Source organism: Lynx canadensis, chromosome A2 (genome assembly GCF_007474595.2).
Source record: "Lynx canadensis isolate LIC74 chromosome A2, mLynCan4.pri.v2, whole genome shotgun sequence".
Classification (NCBI taxonomy): domain Eukaryota; kingdom Metazoa; phylum Chordata; class Mammalia; order Carnivora; family Felidae; genus Lynx; species Lynx canadensis.
In genome coordinates this window covers 121277407-121293630 of record NC_044304.2, presented here as the reverse complement: position 1 = coordinate 121293630, position 16224 = coordinate 121277407, and the positions used below count along the sequence as shown (strand labels likewise).

Below are 16224 nucleotides of genomic sequence, written 5' to 3'. Positions count from 1 at the left end.
CATGACCTGAGCCAAAGTCGGATGCTTAACCAACTGAGCCACCCAGGCATCCCTAAAATTTTTTAATCACAAGTTCACCTTTAATAGATGGTGACTACATTTTTCTATAGGAATCCTATATGGGTTTTAGAACAGTTTCGTTTTTGTTTTGCCAACCGCCTCTGGGATATCATCTACTTTGAAATTTTTATAACATAGTATAATGGATTTGACACTTTCTACTGCCTTTAATTTCACTGCATTGCAGGACAGTCAATTTATGGTACAAAAAAATAACTTTACTTCAATGCTGTCCCCTAATGTAGTATTTACAACTATTAGGAATCCACATTTAAGTTAAAACTCAACCACAGAACACTAACAAATAAACAAAGAGAGATGTCAAATCACACATAACAGAAATTCCACAAAAGGAAAAGTTCACACAAAGACCATGATGACTACCTCTTATTTAAAATTCTGCGTTGTGGTTGGCATTTTTTTTTTTTACCTCAATAATAAGAGATATGCCATTTTCAGAAAGCATCTTGAATTCAGAAAGATTAAAATGGGGTGGGGGGGATCTTAAAACCAAGAAAATGTAATATGTAAGGCCAAGAGCAAGTTTATAACTTAAGATGAGCACCACAACCACCTAGAAAGCCACAGTATCTACAAAAGAAGAAAGTATACTTCTTCTTACACGGGAAGCCAGGCCCTTAGGAGGTGGCTTGTCACCCTGGAATCAAAGTGCTGACGGCCTGGTGCAATCTATCTTCGACACCTGAGCGAGCCTGAGTTATACTCTCCCACAGACCTCAAGGAAGTGGGAGCCTTTTTCCTCCCTTTCATTACAGAACAAGTTTCCTTCCAAGTGACTCCATCTTTCAAGTATGTTTACTTTAACAGAGTGATAGTCACATCTTACTCTGTCCACAGAGTCAGGTTTATATTCCTGATGGTTCTGAAAAGTTCTGCTTTGATACACTGCAGAAGTTTATTATTAAGTCTCAGAAGAAAAGAGTAACTTAACTCTTCAAGTTCCATCTCCTCCAGGTACACATGCACACACATTGTACCACTTACCAATAAAACAAAGATATCTTAAGCACAAACCTACTACCCTCAGTAACAGGAGGCTAAAATAAAAACTGAAATTTATAGGACACAAAACATGCTATGATCTAATGAACTTTAAAGACCAATAAAATCAAGACTAAGAATTTGCCAACAGTATTTATTTCATTTTTTGGTTTTGGTTCTAAAACACTTTAGAAGATGAGGATAAAGGAAATGAAGAGACTCTACTGGGGCGCCTGCGTAGCTCAGTCGGTTAAGCGGCCGACTTGATTTCGGCTCAGGTCATGATCTCACGGTTCCTGAGTTCGAGCCCAACATCAGGCTCTGCTCTCACAGCTCGGACCTGCTTTGGATCCTCTGTCTCCCTTTTTCTGCCCCTACCACGCTTACGCTTTCTCTCTCTCAAAAATAAACATTAAAAAATTTAAAAAAAGAGAGAGACTCTACTATGCTCATAATATCTGTATTGGGTTCACAGACTACATAATGAATTACTAGTTCCATAAACTAAACAATGAAGCACACAAATAAAGGGGAAAGTATATGAAATAGGCAGTGATGAGGGACAGAAGCAGAAAAACATTCACCTTTAGCCCAGAAGACGGACCTATAGACTAGATAGTTCTGATAAGGATCAAATGCTTACTGGTTGCTACATTCTTAAAGGGTCTCATGACTGCCTGTACATCTCACCAATAGTTAATATCAAGCTGAATTATAAGCACCAGAGGAATCTTGCAAAAGTGGTTTTACAGGTAGAAATTTAAGGAAAACATTTATGATCTAATACTTCCTGCATGTTCCCTCCCCCCTGAAGACTAAGCATAGAACCACATAGAATCAGCTTCATACAGAAGTGCAGCTCTTTCTGCCCACAGGTCCTGTCCCTGTGCTACTTAAACAAATGTACTAAGGTGCACTGTAAAACGTCTCAAGAATTCTTTCTTAACCGGCACAGAACGCTCAATAATCCCGCAACAGGCAGTCCTTGACTTAAGAGCAATCTATGTAGATTAACGCTGATTGTGGCATTATGAATTTTTTTTTCCATCCTGCCAAAACACCACCTGCAATACATAACCACTCACATCATTCTGAATCATTCTCTGCCAGACTGCCTTGGGTCTCCTACCTGAACCTCTGCTGAGACAGCTGCTTAAACCGAGAGCTCCCACCTAGCCAATTTTCTTCTTCAGTTACCAGGACTTAGGTATTTGGATATAGTATTACAGATTAAAGAAAAAAAAATTAAGAGAATCATTGTGAACTAGTCTGGAAACCAAACCAACATTTAGAATACCATCTCTGGGAGTATAAATCTGGAACTCCAAAACACCAGCTTATATTCAAATCTCAAATCTCTGAAAGTCATCCTAGAGTTTGACTATAAATATATCCAGCCTGAAAAACAAGCCCAACTAATCTCCTCACTGTGTGTATCTATAGACAGTTAAATTAACATACATTTAACAAATAAATTTCAAAATTTCAGATGTCTCTACTCTAGGAAAGGCTGTAAAAGATCTACATTAATAAGCACTATGCTGCATAAAACTCTCACTTGAGTATCGATGCAATTTGCAGGCCCCATCTCTCTGATGCCAGAATCAGTTGTTTAGGAATTCAAATATGAAGTGTTAAGAAGCCCAGGTGACTAAGAGGACCGATTCCCTTTCACTGATTCTCGGACTCATCCTGCTCTAAACTTCATAGTAATCCTAAATGCCTAGTTTAGGTGTTAAAGAGGCCAATTTTCACAGTCATCACCTGTGATAGATGAGCTTCAGGAGACTGAAGGGTAACAAAACATGCTACGATAAAATAAGCCTCTCTGGCATAAGGATTAAGATGACTAAAAAACGACAGACACAGGAGAGACCCTAAACATAGTAAAAGTTATCTTTTTGTAAGGGAAATTTAAATTTATAAAGGAAATCTCCATTTGTTCAACGTTTTTTTTTTTTTTTTTTTTGGGACAGAGAGAGACAGAGCATGAACGGGGGAGGGGCAGAGAGAGAGGGAGACACAGAATCGGAAACAGGCTCCAGGCTCTGAGCCATCAGCCCAGAGCCTGACGCGGGGCTCGAACTCACGGACCGCGAGATCGTGACCTGGCTGAAGTCGGACGCTTAACCGACTGCGCCACCCAGGCGCCCCAGGAAATCTCCTTTTGTAAGGGTGTCCCCCTTCTACACCAGGAAGAAAAGGTTGACTCCAAATCATAAGGGAATATTACAAGAGAATCTTATCAATGGAGAAGGCACAGGACTTAAATATGCATAACAAACTACTAGTTTACCAGGATTTTCCTGGAAACCTTCCATAACTAGGAAGGAACCCTTCCTAACCCTAACCTTCCATAACTGAAGAGGGTGTTTAAACCCACATTCTAAACCAGGCTCATTTCTCCCAGGGTATCTCCCATACATACCAAGACTTAAGCATGTTACATTTTTGTTTGTTTTTCTCTTGTCTTTTACTAGAGGTCTCAGCCAAGAGCTCAGACGGGTAGAAGGATTATTTTTTCCTTACCTACAGGGCTCTGCCCTCAAAACTGTAGCGGAAGAATTCCCACAGACTGTGATGGGGAGGCATATTATCAATCACCCATCACTCTCTAACCTAAATCAAAACTCCACCTTCTTTCACCACAGCTGGCCACTGTCCAATTTTAAAACTTCAAGAGCTATGTATAATTTTTAGAAGAAGCTGTTTTTGCTTTTTGTTTTGAATGTTTATTGACAGTTAATATGTATTTAACAATTTAAAACGTTTCAGATCCACCTACTGTGAAGCAGGCAGCGATTCTTAAAAGTATTTGCAACTTTATTTGCTTTTCACACTAAGTTACTGACTTCCGAATTGGAATACTGTCAAATATTTGAAACCTAAATCCTTGGTTTACAGTGTTCAATAATAAAAATTTAACTGAGTAAATTTTAAAGATCTAATTGGCTTTATTAATCAATTCATGAATTAGGCAGTATCCTCTCTAGCAAGTAGAGGGGAGCTCCAAAGGGCTGCAGGAAAGGAAAGGTTTCTAAGAGGTAAAAAGAGAGGGGAAAAAAAGAAAATTATTAGAAAAGAATCCATTGCCTAGGGGAACTGAAGGAGTGTATCAAATTTCCTAGTGCTGATCAGGAAATTCTCATGGTGACTGGTTAAAGGTTACATTTCTGGGGGGCTGAAATTGCAGTTAGATTAGGTATTAAGTCTTGGTTTATTGACTTGGTGCTTTAACCTAAGTGACACCATTATGGCCTGTGGGTTCCTTTTTAACAACAGTGTGCCCAAGCAGAAGGTTACATCTTGGTTCTTGAAGACATCTTTAAGACACCAAATACATGATCTAGTAAAAAACTTTAATGACTTGAGCATAGTTAAATCGGGAAATTAAAAACTGCCAAATATCAACATTCATAGACCATACTGTACATACGTTACACAAAAAGTCAATGTACAGAATACTGAGGTTGTGTGCAAATACACACAAAGGAAATACATTTGTGCTTTCAAAACTGAAGGACAGACTCTTGACATTCAAGGGTATTTATTTCTAAGACACTGGTAATAAACATCATAATTTTGGAGGCTAATGATAAGATAATGGAGTACAAACGAGAAACAAGCCCAATCATTTCACCTCAAATTCTGAACCTGAATGAGAATTCTTTTTATTTTTTAAGTAACTGAATTTCAACTATATTATGCAAAGTAGCCCATTCAATTTCACAATGCAGAAAGGTCTAAATATAATCAACAGGTACATTTACTATTCAAAGGAATTGCTACAATCTCCTTTTACTTATTCATTGGAAAATAAATGGGAAAAAGAGTTCTATTGTCACTACAATAATAGTGTGGCTGAAGCCCTACCTTAGAGAGAGATTCCTAAATCAGTCTGCAAAAAAGCTAGTCAGGGTAACATGTTCATTTCAATTTTAAAGTCTAACCTCCAACCCCCAACATTTTATAGTCTGACAAGAAACCTCAGATTCTTAACTAAGTGCTGCTGCATTGATTAACCTGTGGCTGATGCTGGGCTGTAGTGACCCACTTCTGTTTTATTCACTGCTGTATTCCAAGTTCCTAACGCCACACCTCATACTCACAAAGGTGCTCAAAAGACATTTGTTGAATGAAGTCAACCTTTCACAGTTCACTGGTATTCTTCTGACTCATTCTATTTCAAACCAAAATTACATTTGAAAAATTCCTGAAAATTTCTTGCAGGCATTTGAAGTTTGTCTACTTATGAAATTTTTTAAAAAGCTCTCACTCGTCCTTTATTTCATTCCATTTACTTAAAATTAGGAATGAACCGTGTGATCATTTTTTAAGTCTATTTCAAAATGTACCAAGGCTACACTGAAAAATCTTCCCCAGGATTTTGAAGGTCTTGGGATTGTGGTCAGGAAAGAGCAGTAAAGCCAGAGCACCAGACCTATAACTGAAACACCAGTTAGCTCCAGGGCTCATAGACGGTCATTCCTTCGCCTTTCATATTTTATCTGAAATATAAAAATCATAAAATCTAAGGTCATTCTAAAAAGCATTTCAAAGCACTGGACTTACCATTATAGGTTATTCTTGGCTTTGTTAAACACATCACAAGATGCAAATCCATTTCATCTGAAGGTACAAATTTTGAGCATACAGGGCACTTAAATCCTAAAAAGTAAAAGAAACCCATTTTACTTAATTATTCTGAATGTCCAATTCTGTTCTTTAATAAAGCACAGAAGACTAAAAGCATTTCAAATTTCAGTATTACACATACAGTAATATACTACTTAACTGCAAGTTCGTTTGGGAAAAGGGTTTGTAACTATAATATCTGACTTAAATCACTTTACAAAGACCATCCCATATCAAATAAAACAAGGACAAATGAAAAGAAGTAGGCTCACTACAAAACTCCCAAATCTTTTTCTAATGTATGGGTCCAATCATTTTTGTTTCTAATTTTTTCCTTTAACCTGGACTTATCATTTCGTGGAAATTACCTTTCCCAGCTTGGTAGAGCACAGTTTGAATCCCAAGGTTTTATTGCTAGACAGTACTTTAGAAACTATTCTACTGCATTAATCTTTTAAAAATTATTCTGATGAAGAAAGTAAAAAATCAGCAAAATCAGGTCTAGAACCTAAGACGCCCGTCTTCCAGTATCGTGATCTGTCACACTATGCTACTCAAGTCACAATGCAAACAGAAAAAAAGCACTAAACAGGGCAGATTTCCCAGCCAATTTCGAGACTTAAATATTAGCTTGTTTCCTACCATATTCAATCTATACTACTAAGTATTTGCTTAAAGTGGTCTATTAAAAATAAACTGGTATACCGAAGAGAGAGTATGTTATGTATTCAGTTCTATCCTGCTCCCTGACTTCCCAGGGGACTGTCCCATCTCTGGTTCCTTGCTGTCCCCCTGCTGCCCTACAGCTCCCTCCTCAACACCCCTACACTGCTTGAGCAGCACTGGACACCTGATTGTAGACAGCCAATTAATACTTCAGGGCTAAGAACTACAAACCAGAAGTGGCACAAAAAGATAGTCTGGGCCAATCTGTTTTTCTTGGAAATATGACAAGAAATGGCAAGAGAGTACACACTGGTCAGGTGTAAAGAGCTGAAGCAGAAAGGTCACATGTAGGTAAAAGAGAGCCCAGTGGCTCATGTGTAAGCTGAGCTTACAAGAGAACAGCAACTATCAGCCAGCGAAGGACAATGGTTTGCATGGAGATCCCAGAGCAGATGTGTAGAGAGGAGCAGAAGTGCAGTGAGAGACCAAAGCTAATAAGAAGGGGAGTGACAGAAACCAGTCCCTAAGGTAAGGCTGCCTCAGAGTCTGACAGCTCCGTACTTCTGGCACATGTGTGTTCTTACAGGCACTCTCCTCCCTTCATCGTGACTCAAAACTTACTGTGACCAAATGTGTCAGACTAGACTCATACCTCATGCACAATTTTGTACAAACTAGGACAAGGTTTTGGCATGGGTACTTAATCCAGGTATTCAACTTCCTAAATGAAATAAATGCTATTGAACACCATTTTTCACATTGTAGTCAATGTATTTTCAAAGAACATACATTTTTTTCTTTTAGTAAAATGCACTTAATACAATGTGAAAAAAACGTATGTAATTTGTATGTTTACTGCCCCTTCTTGAAAACCACCAAAATGAAAAAGAAAGAGGAAAGAAATCCGTCTAAAATGAAACTTGCAGGAGCACCTTGATGGCTCAGCCGTTTAAGCACCTGGCTCTTGATTTCGGTTCAGGTCATGATTTCACAGTCAAGAGATCAAGCTCCACATCAGGGGTGGAGTCCGCTTAAGATCCTCTTTCCCTCTGTCCCTCCCCCGCTCCCACTAATAAGTAAATAAGAAACTGCAAAATAGCTATAACCCCCAAATACAGAATATACCAATACAAGGAAACTTAGATCAAATGGGGAGAAGACAGAGACTCTCAAGTAGCATTCATATTTCCAGGACCAACTAACTATCTTTCACTTGGAACTGTAAAAACTTTCTTCCCTTGAGGTTTTCAACAGGACATACAAGAAGGCAAGAGGCCAGTTTTTTTAACTACTGATCAGAAATCACCTGAGTATAGGCACATAAACTCTAAATTATCAAAGTACAATACTGTGAACTACTGAGAGCCATCCAACTGCCCACAAGGTAGAGCCCAAGGAGAGAAAACTCTATGTACAAAGAACCACCTGGATTTCTAATTAAATACTATAAATTCATGTGTTTCTTTCTCTTCCCCTCTAAAATCTACTGAAATAGATTTCAGTAGAATCTATAAGAGAATGAGAATAAAATAAGATAAAGACCTTGAAAGGAGACAGCCAATGAGAAAACAGACACCCTAAGTGTCTGCAAAAGTCAATTCTATCTAGTTCTCAAAAGACTGCAAAATCGATACCTCCAAATGACTTCCCAAGACAATGGGGAGGCATGAGGATAAAATCTAGACTGGTTCAAAGACTAGGAAAAAAAAAAAAAAAATTCCCTAGGTCTCCAAACCATGACATACAGCAGCTGTAAGAAACTACAATTCCCCAACTACAGCAGGACAAAGAAGGCTAACTAACTTCTAGAATAAAAAACCCAAAATAGAATGACTTAAGCAATGGGAAGGAAAGAACACAGAGGAATAAAGACCTGTGTACCGAAAGGGGCCCCTCTGCAATTTCCTTGACTCCATCTTTACCAAGAACTTGGTAGATTCTTCCCTTTTTTAAAAAAAAATTTTAACAAAATTTTTTTAACATTTTATTTATTTTTGAGGCAGAGAGACAGAGAGCGAGTGGGGGAGGGACAGAGACAGGGAGACACAGAATCCAAAGCAGGCTCCAGGCTCTGAGCTGTCAGCACAGAGTCTGACACACACCCGAACTCACAAACTGTGAGATCGCGACCTGAGCCGAAGTCGGACGCCTGACCTACTGAGCCACCCGGCTGCCTGCCCTGGTAGATTCTTCTCTTAAATCAAAAGGTCCCGCAGGATGAAACATCAAGACCCTTGTCTGTTGATAAGCCCTAGCCTTATACATAAAGCTGCTAATCAGCTTTTCAGGGCCTCTCTCAAACATAATTCAATGAAAGAAAATATTTAGCATGACTGAAAAACAATACGTAGAAGCAAATTCAAAAGACAAAAATATTTACAGCATGTATCATAAAAAAATACCCTTAATATATAAAGAACTCTTAAAATGTGTGGAAAACCAATTATCAGAAAACTGGGCAAAAGTTTTAAACCAGTATTTCACCAAAAAGGTATTTTCAACTGACCTTTCTTTAAACAAATGAAAAACTGGGGCACCTGGGTGGCTCAGTTGATTAAGCGTCCGACTTCAGCTCAGGTCATTGATCTCAAGGTTCGTGGGTTCAAGCCCTGCATGGGGCTCTGTGTGCTGACAGCTCAGATCCTGGAGCCTGCTTTGGATTCTGTGTCTCCCTCTCTCTCTGCCCCTCCCCTGCTCCCACTGTTTCTCTCTCTCTTTCTCTCAAAAATAAACATTAAAAATTTTTTTTGAATGAAAAACTGCACAGTGTCAGAATAAAAGAAATATCCCCTCCTTTCTTAAGTTTATTTATTTTGAGAGAGAGTGAGTGAGCACAGGCAAAGGAGGGGCAGAGAGAGAGGGTAAGAGAGAGAGAATCCCAAGCAGGCTCTGCATTCTCAGCACAGAGCCCGAACCCACACATCAGAGACCATGACCTGAGCCAAAACCAAGAGTGGATGCTTAACTGACTGAGCCACCCAGGGGCCCCAAGAAGCACTTTTCTCTTAAGTTCTTTTTCTTTATTCTCATTTTAGTGGTCTTTAGGAAGGAAAAGTAACACCTGTGTTCAATTCACTTTATTTAACTAAAAATCCAGGTCAGTTCTTTGTATTAACTGTTTTCTCTCCTTAGGCTTTACTTTATCTCTACATTTAAGATATCACTGCTTACCCGAAATTGGCAAAAACTCAAAAGCTTGACAACACACTGTTGGTGAGGTTGTGTGGAAACAAGCACTTTCATACATTGCTAGTAGGAGTGCAAATTTATACAACCTCTGCAGAGAGCAATCTGGCTATATGTAAATCAACTACATATGTATTTATCTTCTGGTCCAGCAATCCCATTTCTAGGATCTTACCCTGAAGGTATGTCCCCAAAATACAAAAAAATAAGTGCACACATAGAGAATTCTGGGAAGACAGTCGAGTAGGAAGCACTGGCAGAATCGGCCTCCCCACCTAAATGCTTGCATCTGTCTGAGGGAACTATTTTGGAACTCTGGAGACTACTGAAAGCTTGCAACTTCCAGGGGAAAAACCTGGACAGTACATTGTGGTTATTTTCAGCTCTTAGCACAGTAGCAGCCACCCTTCCCAGCCCAGCCCAGCCCAGCCCAGCTACATGGCAGGCAGCAGTGCACTTGTTCTTGGAGCAGCTTACACACACCCTGCAGGAACTCAGGGTGGACATAAAGGACTCTATCCTCCAAAAACTGGAACTCTGCATTCTGACTGCTGCTTCTGATTCAGGAGATACAGACAAAGAGAAGGGTATCATTGTTTTGGACCTTCCCCATTTTAAGCCCCTCCCATTCTGGCTCAAGAAACTGCAAGGGGATTTAAAGGACCTACACCCCTTTCTCCCCCTTTATTTTTCTCTTTTTCGGAGCCAGACATTAAAGATTAGGACATTCAAAAACAACTATATACACAGGGGAAATTAGAAAGGGACTGTACATGCCCAGGGCAGGTCTCAGAGAAGACCTTAAGTTTAAAAAAAAATTTTTTTTAACGTTTATTTATTTTTGAGACAGAGAGAGACAGAGCATGAACGGGGGAGGGTCAGAGAGAGGGAGACACAGAATCTGAAACAGGCTCCAGGCTCTGAGCCATCAGCCCAGAGCCCGACGCGGGGCTCGAACTCACGAACCGTGAGATCGTGACCTGAGCCGAAGTCGGACGCTTAACCAACTGAGCCACCCAGGCACCCCATTAAGTTTATATCTCTGGCTGATGATCCTCAGAAACAGGCTATAACACTCCCCAAAAAACAATACAAAATAGCAGACACTGGGAAGAGGGGGAAAATCTGATTTCCAGAGTTACCACATTATTAGATTCAAATATCCAGTTTTCAACAACAAAAAACCACAAAGCATACCAAAAACAAATAAGAAAACAGAAAAGCATGGCTCCTTTAGAGGAAAAAAAAAAAAAAAAAAATTGTCCCTGAAAAAGATCTGATGACAGATATACTAGGCAAAGATTTTTAAATGCCTATCTCTTAAAGATGCTCAAAGAACTAAAGGAAGATGTAAAGAAAGTCAAGAAAATATGATCAAAATATGAATAAAATGGAAATATCAATATGTAGAAAACCTAAATAGAAACTACAAAGAAATTCTGGAGCTGAAGAGTATAATAACTGAAATTAAAAATTCACCAGAGGAATTGAAAGGCAGATTTGAGCAGGAAGAAATAATCAGTGAACCTGAAGATAGGACAATGGAAATTATGTCTGAGGAATAGAAAGAAAAAAAAGGACTGAAAACAAGTGAACAGAGCTTAAGGGGCCTGTGGGATACCAACAAGCAGACCAACATATGCATTGTGGGAGTCCCAGAAGGAGAAGAGAGTAAGGGGGGGGGGAGAGTATTTGAAGAAATAATGGCTGAAAACTTCATAAGTTTGATGGGTGAATGAATATAAACATGAATACAAACATCTAAGAAGCTCAACAATCTCTTTATAAGATGAACTCAAAGACATCCATACCTGGATACACTATAATCAAACTTTGAAAAGGCAAAGAGAATTTTGAACACAGCAAGATAAAGGTGATCATCATATTAAGGGATTCTAAGATTATAAACAGATTTCTCATGGGAAATTTTGGGGTCCGGAGGCAGTGGGCTGATGAAAAAAAAAATGTCAACTAAGAACCCTATATCCAGCAAAATTCCTTCAGTAGTAAGGGAGAAATTATAAAATTCCCAGATAAGCAAAAGCTGAGGAAGTTCATTACCACTAGACCTGTCCTAGAAGAAATGGAGTCCTACAAAGTGACATGAAAGAACACCAGACAGTAACTCAGAGCTATAAGGAGAAATAAAGCTCTCAGTAAAGGTATTTAGGTCAAGGGGAACTGTTTTCGAGGAACTGTACTGGAGGAACTGCACCTGAGAGGTATTATCCATATCTGGACCTGACTCAGATAACAAGATCCTGGACTTCAGATTGATGCCTTAATGGGATGAGACAGTGTGAGTACTGGAAAGAAAGTGAATACATTTTACATATGGAAGAAATGTGAACTGTGATGGCTAGAAGGTGACTCTGGTATTTAGTCTCCAAAGATAGTTGCTTTCAATTTCATGCATCCTAAGATAAAAAACCTAATTCTCCTTTCCTTAAATCTGGGCCAGCCTTAATGAGTTAGTCAATCAAGAGAATCCGGAAGTGATGTTCTGGGATTTCTCAGATAAATCTTGAAAAGCCTCACAGCTCCCATTTGGACCTCTTAGAATGCTCACTTTTGGGATATTCCCTTTCAGAGCCCACTTGACATGCTCTAGGAAGTTCCAATCACAGAGAAAGGTCATAGATAGGCATTCCAGCTGACAGCCTGCGCTGAAACCAGCATCAATTTCCAGGTATAGTGAGTGAGCTACCTTTGATGTTAAGTTACTTTGAACTTTCAGATGACTCTAGCCCCAACTTCCATCGCAACTGCCTGAGAGACTCCGAGTGAGAGCCCCATCAACTGATTCCATTCTACTCCTAGAACTTCAAGAGTTAATAAACGTATGTTTTTTTTTTTAATTTTTTTTCAACGTTTATTTATTTTTGGGACAGAGAGAGACAGAGCATGAACGGGGGAGGGGCAGAGAGAGAGGGAGACACAGAATCGGAAACAGGCTCCAGGCTCTGAGCCATCAGCCCAGAGCCCGACGCGGGGCTCGAACTCACGGACCGCGAGATCGTGACCTGGCTGAAGTCGGACGCTTAACCGACTGCGCCACCCAGGCGCCCCAATAAACGTATGTTTTAATTAAAACACACACACACACACACACACACAGTAATTTACTATGACACTCTTTGGAATAGCACAATACTGTAAACATAAGAGACATAATGAAGAAACCATGAGGTATCTACACAATGGAATACTACGCAGAATAAAAAAGAAATGAGAAAAGTCTCTACGAATGGACACAGAGAGATATCAAGGCTATATTAAGTGAAAAAAGACTGCATGTTCTGCAAACTGCTGTGTATCAAAAAAGGGTAAATAAGAATACATGTACACATATGTACCTGCAAACAGAAAAACAAGGAACTTCAAACTAAGGTTTACATACATGTTGCCTTTAGGTAGTGAAATGTGGTGGAAAAAAGGGAAAAAGGTACTCCTGAGTATACCTTTTAATAAAGTTCTTGACTTCTGAAAAATGTTAGTGATATACATATTCAAAAATAAATGATTAGGGGAGAATCCCTACTAAAATTAAATATAAATGGAAACGAATGTAACTGTACATCAGATACAAAGAAAATACATACATGCATGTGCACATATATACACACACACACAAACACACACACACAGAGTTCAGTCCACTAAAAGGATGTAGAAGCAAGGATACCTCTCAAAAAGCAGATTCAGCCTTTAGATTTTACGTTGCTTAATATCACTCCCCATCAAGCCCTGAAGGAGCTTCTCCTGGTCAGATTTGGACAATCTGACAAGCCAAATGGATAATGACTTAATAGTTTATAATATTTTGTATTTAAAAAGAATGCAGAAGTATATATAATTATACATTCTGAAAATATCAACCTAAAATCACGTAATTAACAAAGATAAAAAGATACTTCTAAGATGGAGAAACTACCTGCCATCAGCTTCCATGTTCAAACTTAGGATCAGCAACAAAAGGGCAAGCTGACAACCGTGCTCCCTGATATGACTCACCAAAGACACAAAACTTCGATATATTTCCACCAAATATAGTTAGATCTTCATTACGAGGAAACTTTTTAAAAAGTCTCCAACACAGAAGATGTACACCAAATAAACAGAATAGCAGAAGTATGGTAACACTGACACAGGAAAGAGAAGAAAACATTAGCACTGCCAAACCCCAAAAATCTCCTAAGATTTCTATTTACTTCTGTTTCTGTATATTTATTTGATTCCGTTTTCTTTAGTTTTGGTGTCCATCTTATATGTTGGAAGTTTTTTCCAAAATTCCTCAACTTTCCCAATAATTTAAGATGATGTTGCATCCACAAGACAAGAGACTATAAACTAGGAACAGAGAAGCAAACAAAAACTCTTGAAATAAACTTTTGATGAAATTAAGAATGCAAATAGACAGATGGAATATTAACTTGAGGTAATAATGATGTCAAAGGATAATAACAATGAATATTTACTATGTACTAAGAAATTACTAAACACTTTGGCTAAATTAATTCATTTATTCCCACATCCTTGAGTTAGGTACTAATATAAACCCTATTTTACACATGAAAAACAGAAAGGGTAAGTGACTTACATAAGATCACACAGCTAAAAACTGGCAATGCCAGAAATCAAACCAAGCTTCTGGCTTAAAAGCCTAACTTAACCATCACTCTACACATCTTTTTTTAATCTTGCAGGAAGTAGAACCAAAAGTCAAATAGGGGAATAAGTAATAAAACCAGAAGATCAATCCAAGTGGTCTTAACATCCAATCAGCTAGAAACAGACTTGAGAAAAGAGGAAGGAACTACCACAGACATAATTTCCCAAACTGAAGTTCATGACTATGCAGACTGAAAGAATGCACCCATGTAACAAATGAAAATAAATAGCCATATCAAAGTACGGTACTGTGAAATAACAGAGCCTTAGGGTTAAAGAACAGAAGTCTAAAAGTTTTCAAAAAGAAAAAAGATCAATGAAAAACATCTAGAACAGTTTCCCAGACTTTTAACTTTTTTGTCTTTCATGATATTAATATTTTGAGAGTCTAGTTCAACTGCTTTGTAGAATCAGAATGGCACTGGTCTTCTTAATAGCAACACTTAGAAGAAGATAAGTGAGTAACTTCAAAATTCTGAAAATTATTTCACCTAGACTATATACCCAAACTATTACATATTCACACTGGACTGATCAATACATTTCATTAAAGCACAGGCAAAGTATCAAAAACTTTCCTCCCTATGCACCTGGAGAAGTATCTTGAACACCCGGCACACTAAAACAAAGGAGCAAATAGGGCGTCTGGGTGGCTCAGTCAGTTAAGTGTTCAACTTCAGCTCACGTCATGATCTCATGGTTCGTTGAGTTCCACATCGGGCTGTGTGCTGACAGCTCAGAGCCTGGAGCCTGCTTTGGTTTCTGTGTCTCCCTCTCTCTCTGCCCCTCCCCAGCTTGCACTGTCTCTCTCTCTCTCTCTCCCCCCCCCTCAAAAATAAATAAACGTTAAAAAAAATTGTTTTAATTAAAACAAAGGAGCAAATAGAAAAGAAAAAGAGAGAGAGAGAGAGAGAGAGAGAGAGAGAGAGAGAGAGAGAGAAAGACACCGAGATAGAGGAAATAAGATCTCTCATAGGAGAGAGGTGTAAGGAAATCCTTGGATAATTGTGGTCTAGAAGCTATTTGGTTCAGACCAAAGAGGAAGTAGAGGATCCAAGGAGGAGAGGAAAAGGGTAGAGGGTAGAGAGTGGTAGGGAATGAACAGATAAGGTTTCTTGATGTGTTTTATCAGGTGGAAAACAGTCTTAGGTTCTGACAGTTTTACAATTCTTTTGCAAGTTTGGGAAGAAGAGGAACTTAGAAAATCAGGTAAGCAAACAGACAAGGCAATTTTTTTTAACTACGAGACAAATACACAACAAGAAATGCAATCCAGAGTCATAAACAAGGAGTATGAAATTAAGCAGATCATCATTTAGAAAGATGTTCAAAGGTCGACGGATCGGGGCACCTGGATGGACTCTTGATTTCAGCTCAGATCATGATCTCCCGGTTAGTGAATTCAATGAATTCAAGCCCTGCGTTGGACTCTGCGTTGACAGCGCGGAACCTGCCTGGGATTCTCTATCCGCCTTGCTTGCTCTCTCTCTCTCTCTCTCAAAAATAAACAAACAAACAAACAAAAAAGGTAGATGGAGGGGCACCTGGGTTAATCATCCGACTTTGGCTCAGGTCATGATCTCACGCACAGCTCATGAGTTCAAGCCTTGCATGGGGCTCTGTGCTGACAGCTCAAAGTCTAGAGCCTGCTTCACATTCTGTCTCCGTCTCTCTGCCCCTCCCCTGCTCGCGATCTCTCTCAAACACAAAAAAAAATTTAACAACTTTTTTTTTGCATAGGGGATGAATCAATGGAATCTACTGAAATTATAGCATTATATGCTAACTTGGATGTAAATTAAAAAATAAAGTTTTTTAAAAAGGTATATGGATAAAAATTAACACACGTAATATATATAAATCCTAATCTCCCACAATAAGCAGTTAATAGCATCTAAAAAAATTAAATAAGCATATTACTTATAAATATGGAATTAAATGTTATAAGTGACAGCTACAAGTACTGAAAGTTGTCTCAGGAAAATAAAAACTAGTAGTTGGGGC

The 16224-nt window shown here is 38.7% G+C and overlaps 1 protein-coding gene across 1 annotated transcript in view; it reads right to left on the bottom strand.

Moving 5' to 3' along the window:
- ZNRF2 (zinc and ring finger 2) overlaps window positions 1-16224 on the bottom strand; it is a 101155-nt gene that overhangs the window by 41457 nt on the left and 43474 nt on the right. Inside the window, 1 exon segment of the mRNA XM_030308176.1 lies at window positions 5635-5730. Coding sequence (XP_030164036.1) covers window positions 5635-5730 — 96 coding nt within the window.